Source organism: Sceloporus occidentalis, unplaced genomic scaffold (genome assembly GCF_023333645.1).
Source record: "Sceloporus occidentalis isolate IW3139 unplaced genomic scaffold, rSceOcc1.0.p SCAF_50, whole genome shotgun sequence".
NCBI lineage: Eukaryota > Metazoa > Chordata > Lepidosauria > Squamata > Phrynosomatidae > Sceloporus > Sceloporus occidentalis.
Genome location: NW_028317030.1, coordinates 3,876,757 through 3,885,935, shown reverse-complemented (window position 1 = coordinate 3,885,935; position 9,179 = coordinate 3,876,757). Strand labels below are relative to the sequence as shown.

The 9,179-nt window shown below is 38.7% G+C and overlaps 1 protein-coding gene across 1 annotated transcript; it reads left to right on the top strand.

Annotated features, from left to right (window-relative positions):
* Positions 1-8,040: 8,040 nt before the first annotated feature.
* Positions 8,041-8,973, top strand: LOC149288668 (heparan sulfate glucosamine 3-O-sulfotransferase 1-like). Its single transcript, XM_089491557.1, has one exon. It carries the CDS (start codon positions 8,041-8,043, stop codon positions 8,971-8,973), a length of 933 nt encoding a protein of 310 aa, XP_089347683.1.
* Positions 8,974-9,179: the final 206 nt, after the last annotated feature.

The following is a 9,179-nucleotide window of genomic DNA, read 5'->3' as shown; positions in this document are numbered from 1 at the left end:
CTGATACCATAAAATAATTTTTTCCATAGATAATAATATTTTGAATATCTACCAAAAACCTAAAAAATTAAACTTAACGCTCAGACTCCATATTCAGAGCAGTAATATTACTTACAACCTTCAAGATAACGCTTTATGCTCTAAATATTGTACAATACCTGCTTTCTTTATAGAGGACTAATGTGGTATCGTAGGATTTTATCCTTCGAGACACTCTGTACTTTGCGTGAAGAATGCTTTCTGCACCTCGTTATTGTTCTAGTGCTTCGAATACAAATACAGATTTGTAGATGCAGGTCAACAGATGTACGCCTCAGGTGTTGTAGGTTCTACCAGAAGAAAAGTACGCATTACAACAGACGACATAATGGAGAATGCCGTCCAATTTCATCGTAGCCAAGTCGGTTTTCTATGCAGATCAAATTTAAAGGAATATTGTCAGACCTGCAGGAGCCGGCGTGATACCAAATTTATTTGAGCTCATTTGACATATCCAGAAAAGACGACATGCTGGGAGTATATCGTGCCTGCTGACTGTCCCTGTTATACATTAATTTGTTAGCTCTCGGAATTAGACAGATTAAGTCTTCTTTGCTGTAGGGAGGAAAGAAACAATGTTGCATGTAATTCTCTGTAAGCGCAATCATCCTCACATTGCGATGGCTTAGTTGTATTCGTCGCGAGTTGATCAAATACGAAGTCTGAAGTCAGGAGACGTCTCATTTGACTTGAGGCGAAATAAGCTCTGGTTAAAGGGGCACTCCGGGCTTGGAGCACTTTAATAAATGTGACATCATATCCCAACATGCTGTGTTTGAAACATGTGCAGCACCATTTGCTGCCTACTATGGAGCCAGTCCTGACCTGGGACAGTCCTCCATGGTGTAAACGGGCTAATTGGAAGATCAGAGATCTCCTTTGTAACTGGCCCATTGAGCAGCGATGCATTTGGGGACCTGACTGCCCAAGAAGGTGAACTTTCCCCCGGTTTTACAGCTGAGGGCCCTTGAAGGAACCCCTGGGCCAGAATATATCACTGTATTGAGATTGAGCATTTATTTTTTGTGAAAAAATGCAGTTCTGCTTATTGAAGTCTATGTTATGGCATCACCTTTTATAACCAGAGTATTGTTGAGAGCTCATTTTGTGAACCAGTGGGCAAAGAAAACAATATATTGGTCTAGGAGGAGAACGGTAGCCCAACTCCTGGTTTAGAAGTCCTTCTGAAACTCACATTAATTGCACAGTAGAACATTTCGCAAAAAGATTAAGTCTGAGCTGATATACTTGGACAAAGTCCCTTTAAACTTTCTGACAATTACAAATGCAAGATAACATTTAGTCATATGATAAATTATGCAAGACACCTTTATGTGATATATTCAAGTATGAAGATGGATTTATATTTATAATGTAGTAAAAGCACTGCAGATATTATAATTGAACTTACGACCAATTGTACAACGTATTCAAGGTCCATCAACTCCTCGGAAACAGAATATATTATCAGCTGCCGGTGTAACGTTAGTTTGGGCTGTTTAAAATTCAGGTTCACAATGAAATTAGGATGCTGAAGTTTACTAATGTGTTTCTGGTTCGTAGTTTAATCTCGCAAAATAGATTTGAAAGATGAAAGTGAGGTCTTTTTTCGGCATGGAAAGCCCGCAGCCATGCAGTTTTCTCTGTGGTCACATGACCTCGCGCCAACAACATTCATAATTTTGGTCACACTTACTATCAGCTTGTTGTGGAACCTTATCATGACCTACTGAAATTGAAAATCTAACCTTCTTGAAATAATAGATGAGGGATTCTACGAGTTGACATTTTATTTATGAATTGCTCTGTGAGTTCGGCTTTGACCGGAAGAATTGAAGCTTCTGAGCCACGTAATCTCACCTGCATTGTATCACAGTGTCTTTGAGTTACATTTGTTTAAGTATATATATATATATATATATATATATATATATATATATATATATATTTATTGGGCGATCAGGTTCCCTCGGGCCGCCATCTTTCTTTGGGTCAGTTGGGGAGATCACAGATTCTCCAAATACACTATTGTACATTGTGTCTAGTGTGTGTGTTTTATATTTAATTATACATTTATTATTTTTTTTCAATTCACGTTGTATTCATATTCATATTAATCTCAGGGTGAAATGATGGAATCTCATAGGAGGCTTGGGTTAGCACTTTCATTTTAAGAACAATGTATGATGCAAAATAAAAATAGAGATCTTACATGAAAGTTCCTCTTGCAGGTGTCGCTAAAAGTCCTCAAGAGCAAAAGTTTTACAGTGATTTGCCCCTTTTAGAGGAAAAAAAGCTATGAAATGCTAATCACATACAAATCCATGAAAATATGGTCCATGAATAGCTTATTGGAGCCAAAAGCCCACGTTGTTGGTGAAGCTCCCGATCTCAATTAGTGACTTTTAACAATATTGGTTACTGTTCTAGACTGACAAGTAGTTTTGTAATTAAATTGGGGAGACCAACATTTATTTAACCAAAGTTCCAAACAACAATGCTTGAATAGGGATGAGAGCTACCTTGGAAACCGAAAGGTTGAAACATTTTCATTTTTCCTTATTTTATCTTGTTGGGCTATTTAACTCTTCGTTATGTTACACTTTAACCAGTTTCTGAAAGTTACAACTTTTTTTTTTTGTGGGTAATTCATTTAAAAATCTTTTAGACAAAAATAACTATCTTAAAGAGAAACAAGCAAACAGCTATCAGAAATCAGAATGGTCGAAGTGGAGAATACTGTTGGTCAATGTTGATGAAATTTGGGGAATAAATAAATTTGGGGGATTTTTGCTACATTTCACATCCAGGTGGTGTCTGCCATGCTAAATATTTGAAACTAGTTTGTTATACATTGCCATTGTGTTCAAACTGCTAAGCAGGGCCGGCCCGACAATGGAGCCGAGTGGGGCAACCGCTCCAGGCGGCACTTTTGAAGGGGCGGCACTTTGCCGCCCCAAGCCCTTTTTTTTTTTTTTTTAAAAGCGAAAGAGAGAGAAAGGGGCGCCGAGTGGTTTTCGCTTACCAAGCTGTCAGTACCCGCTCGGCGCCCCTCTCTCCTCTGCGGCGAGTCTCCCTGTTCGGTCTCGGTGCCGGCTTGTAATGCTGAGACCGAACAGGGAGACTCGCCGCAGGACTGCTGAAAGGTAAGTACAAGGGGGGGGCGGCAGGGGGGGGGAGGAAGGGTAGATAAGGGGGGGGGGCGGCATTTTAAAATTCGCCCCAGGCGGCATTTTGCCTTGGGCCGGCCCTGCTGCTAAGGTTTAGTGGGAACAAAAAGATTTGTCACCTTTCCCACATCCTGCATTTTACAGTTCAAAACAACAAATAAACCCATGTAATGGTGTGTAGAAGTTATAAACAAAGCAATAAAAACTAGACATGTGCAAATCGGACACATTTTTCTGTCTATTTTTGGCCCATTCATTGCCCGGTGCCCACTTTTACTCTCTCATAATCTCGTTCACTTGCTCTCTCATGCTCTCTAAATGTTTCCCTAATTCCTCTGCCGACCGCTTCTGCATCTTTTTCTTCTTCATCATCTTTTATCTTCTTTCTTCTCTTCTATCTTTAATCTTCAATCTGCTTTTATCTTTGTCACCATCTACACGGACGCAACCAAGGAAGGACGTCAACTCAAGCACCGTCTTTTTGCCATCACTTGAATTGAGGGCAATATGACGGCACTTGCAGTGATGCTGTCCCCCCCCACATTGGAAGATTGGGGAGAGGACGTCGCCACAAGCACCGCCATTCAGGTGGAAATTCCTGCTGGGTTGCATCTGAGAAGATGCGTACAAAGATAGTAGATAGTAGATTAAAGAGTACATGTAGTCTAATAAACACCCACCTAATTACAAACTGACAAGTCAAAACCCCAGCCATAGACAGTTTTAATAAGTTATAACAGTAACTGTGATCATAAAAGACATACAGCTCTAAAAGATTTTCACTTGAAGTGAACTTGGATACAATTCTTCAAAACAATGTAAAAAAAAAAAATTTAAGCTACTTGCAATGGGACTGGTGTTGGGTACAAATTATGTGTTTATGTGCTTGACTGCATACTATAAGTTGTAGTATTATTTTAAGTTGAATACGACCTCCTCAGCCCCTGTGTTATGCTATAAGGTCCATTGAGAACAGTCTAATCTAAGTTTCTCTGACATACTGCTCATCTCTGATATAACTGGCAGATCTCCGAGTATAAATATAAATGTGAAATATAGAAAAATTGACTAAAAAAAACCCAACAAATCACTGCTGTGTAGCTGCCAACTTTACCTCCTGGATGAAAGTAAGAAAAAAATATGCTTTTCAGAGCAAGTATGGAGCTTAATCTCCCCCGGCAATCTGTTGAAAAAATCAGTCTAGAAAAGAAACCTTTTACATGTATATTTATTAGTAATGTTAGAGTAAATTCCTTACTAAAGTAACAACTGCATCTTATAAATAATTACAAAATATTGAATATAGTGTTTATTTGACTACTTAAATAGCATTAACTTTATAGCAGCAACTAAAATGTAAAAGAAAATGTTGGCGTCCTTTGAATGTAACCGAAAGCCACCTGTTCCTGCAATGCTTTGCTCACCTTGATCGATAGAATGGATCTTAACTAGATTCCGTCTAGGTTTGAGACCTGAGATGATTATTTCTTGATGACACGTCCTGACATCATCAGCGTGAGTCTGCAGCCATCCGCTATCAGTACGACAGCTTCCGAAAATCAAGTGTATCTCAGCACAAACACCTTGCTTTTGGAAAAATTAGAATGGAAAATGGTAAATAACCTTGGCGTCTTGCAGATGAAGCTCATTTGGGTTGGTCCTATATAATACATAGTGAAATTTAAGGGTTAAAGAACACAGTTAAAAAAACCTTAAGTTTCATCCATGGCTTTTTGCGTGAGAATTTTTTTTTTTTTTTTTTTTTTACTAAAACCAATGCTTTATAAATTCCTACCCTGGAACATTTAGCGAAATAATTGCCTTCTAATAATAAGGTTGGGCAAATAATACATTGGCCAAAATGCGGAACAACTATGATTATCTAGTCCATCAAATGTGTTCTTGCCTCCCTCAAATAAACTATTAAGCTGATGAGTACAAGTGAGGGTATGCTTATTCCTCCGGGAACCAGAGAGTAGAAAATCAAAGTTCGCATTGACTGCTATAGTTAAACGCATTATTTGAGAGGCAGTATAATGTGTCGCGCAGGTGTATTGCATATGTTTGTCAGCATACTGCTAGCATGGGTCCTGTCAGGCAGCATTTAGCAGAATAAAAGCTGTCCTCCTTTTTCCTTTTTCGGCTGTCAAGTATACTCGATATAGTACCCCGTGATAAATGAGGTCAAGAGATGTCACCTATTTTAGAATCTAGACAGACTAATCTCGAATGTCACAACCCTTAGTACTTAGCGTTCTATTGTGGCTTCTACTGGGCAACATAATTTCTGCAAAACACATTAGTTGGTGTTCTTTGTGACCAAATCAATTTGAATCTTATATTTCACCCAAGAACGGTCATCCTCTAAGCTAAAAGTATGTAACGCAACAGACATCGTACGTGGTTTATCTCTTCCTATTTATGAATGCCTGCACATGTACAAAGTATATAAATTATTTGTTTAGTAATACCTGGGAAGTCTCTCAGTTTGACCCAGAGTCTCCGGGTAAAGCTTTGCTTCCCTGAGTCTCCAAGTCACTTCATCCGTTCTCCAAGCATAGGAAAGGCATTGGACAATGGCCAGTCCCTGACGGTGCTCTGCTTTATTCCCTGTCCACTCTCCCTGGCTCCCACCAATTAAAGGTAGTCTGGGCTAGTCCTGCCTCTATATAGCCCCACCCCCACATGAAGCCACTCCCGCAGCAGATGGAGAGCTCCGAGTAGCCTGCCATGGGAAGTTCCCTGGTATGCAAATTGTAAGGCTTATATTCTATATTCTATGGTGCCAGGTTGATCCTAGTTCCTAGTTCAGGGCAATTTGAAAAGGTTCTGTATAAAAAAAATAAAAAAAAAAACACACAAAAAAGTAATTCTTTTTATTCCATAATTCCTACATTTAAACACAATTTAATATCACACTTGCATATTGCACAATTATATTATATACATGATTTTCTTAACACATTTGTAATGGTCTAGGATTTTATAGGTTAAGGTAAGTAATATTCAAAGGTAAATTTGAGATGGTAGTAGATACATGGAATAGTCTTACAGCAAAAGTGGTACAGGCTAATAATACAGTGAATGAGTTTAAGTATGTCTGGGATAGGGATGAGGCTATCCTAAAAATAGGGTAAGGCCAGGGACTAATGAAAGTGTTTAGAAATTAGACAGACTAGATCCACAGAATGGTTATTATCTGCCGATGACCTTTTATAAGCTTATTTTCATATTTACCTTTCCATTATGCTTTTAGAGGGGGTTTAGGGGACATTTCCAGACAGACAGATTAACCAAGAGACTCTTACAGACGACTGTCCCCTTAAAATCTGGTCACTCTTTAAAAATTCTAACCCTGAAGCAATTGCTCTGTTAAGAGCCCATTAGTAAAATTTCAGTAACATGTACTGACAAGTTTTCCCACTCTAAATCAGTAAGGTTTTCATAATTAAGAGAATGATTTTTTTTGCCAAGTAGCTTTTTAACAGTTGGCAATGGCAGCCTCCAAGTATAATTAGCAATTGGCAAGGAGGCTCTGCTTCCCTGTGAACGTTTGGCTTCTACTTCAACCCTTGAGTATCTGCTGACCATTACGCAAACCTTGAGAGGATCTCTCTGTTCCTACATAACTTTGTCTGTGTCCATCAATCTCTGCCTTCCTCTCCTTCTAGCGTTTTGAATGTCCCTTACCCCAGAGTTACACGTTGGCTTCACATCAAGACACTTACTTAATTTGTTTTGGCCAAGGGCTTATGGATGTGGTTTTGTATAATGAAGGAATTGCAGTCACACATAGACACACACACACTCATACACACACATTTGTTCAATACCCATTTTCAATATTTGACATTTCAAGTAATAACATGCATAGCATAGAATAAGTTTATAGTAACTATAGTAATGGCCTATATATATATATATATAAAATACACTTTTGTCTCGTTTTTGATCCATTTGTTTTGGGAGAACAAATTTCATTTCCTGCCCTCTTGGTTCGGACGAAATTCAGAGGGTTTTTTCTTATCAAAAAATGAAATTCGTTGTTTTTCTTGCTCGCTCACTCTCTCCCTACCTTCTCCGACAACCGCTTTGGTGTCTCCGCTTCTCCTTCTGCAGAGAACGTGACAGTGAGCGAGAGAGAGTTAAGAAAAACAACACCTTTCAAACTGAGCTGTCTCCTTCGTTTTTGTATGTTTCGTTGGGGCTTCCTCCTCATTTTTGGACATTTGTACGAATTAACAAATTACACAAAATTTGTACGAATCTGAATGCACACGTCTAATATATATAATTTGTGATATATATATATATACTTACAAATGTTTACATTCTATTAATTGAATCCAGTCAGAATGTTTACGGTATGTTTACGCTTAGCTGTGCATTCGTTTATGAGACAGCTATTTCTCCCACCCACAAAAACCTTCGCTGATGTGATGAACGTATTACAGACTAATTAGCTTCCTATGTATAAACTCCGCTAGATTTCAGTTGCCAAAATCACACGCATGGTACAGTTTAGATGCTCCTACAATATTCTGTGCGGAAATGTAAACGTAGTGTAAACAATATTACGGTTTCTAAGCGACATGCCTTTAGTTAATGTTTATATACAAATAGTGACATTGAAGTTGAACATAGTTCTAGAATGCGAGGGTATAATAAGCTTGTATTCTGACAGTATATTCTTCTTTTTTTATTAGATGCTTCTGAACAGAGTTCCCAGTTATCTGTTCGTCTCATCAAAACTCCTAAAGTCCCAGCAACACTCCTATTCTTTAGCCAAACATAGCATTTTGTGGAAGTGACTGCTCCATTTTTTCTCTACATGGCCATTCTACTTATCTCCGCAATCCTTCTACTGACTCGAAGTCAGGCCTCTCCCATCGAGAACTACCTGCTGACCAATGCTTCAATAACACAGGCGACCTACCAAGAATTAGGAGAATACAGCAATACAAGCGAACAGTCCATTCCATTGGGCACAAGCCGTCGGATACCTCAAGCAATAATTGTCGGCGTTCGTAAAGGTGGGACCAGAGCCTTACTTGAGATGCTGGACATCCATTCTGACATAGTGGTGGCTGCCACTGAAGTCCACTTCTTCGACTGGGATGAGAACTATGTGAAAGGGATCGAGTGGTACAAGAACTTAATGCCATTCTCCTATGAAAATCAAATTACCATTGAGAAGACACCAGGTTATTTCACTGCTCCACATGCACCGGAAAGAATCCATGATATGAATAGTTCCATCAAACTGCTCCTTATCCTAAGAGACCCCACCGAGAGAGTCATTTCTGATTATACCCAAGTATATTACAACAGACTGGAAAATCACAAGCCCGTTCAGGCGTTTGAGGACATCGTCATTAAAAATGGAGTCCTCAACACTAAATATAAAGCCATCCAGAGAAGCTTGTATGATGTTCACATGGATAGATGGCTGAAGTATTTTAATTTGGATCAGATTCACATCGTGGATGGTAACACTTTAATCAAAAAGCCGCTAACTGAATTGCGGAAGGTCGAAAGGTTTCTTAACCTTCCCCCGAGAATTGTATCGTCCAATTTTTACTTTAATCAGACCAAGGGATTTTATTGCATTCGAAGCGATGGGAGGGAGCGATGCTTACATGAGTCGAAAGGACGTCCACACCCGGTGGTAAATGAAACCGTTCTAGGACAACTTCATTCGTACTTCAAAGAACATAACGCCAAATTTTACAAAATGGTTAATCAGTCTTTTGACTGGCACTGATTCCCCAACGATTTCGACTACACTTAGTTCTAAAATGAAATACCAGTATTTTAGTTACAATAACGAGAGGCTTTTTTTCTTTTTTTTGTAGAAATGTCAAAAAATGTGAAGAAAGATGTTCATGGTTCTACATGATTTTGTAAGGTTATGTTCGTTATGGAAAGAACTGACATCATAATATATCATTGACATATTATTTGCAGTTG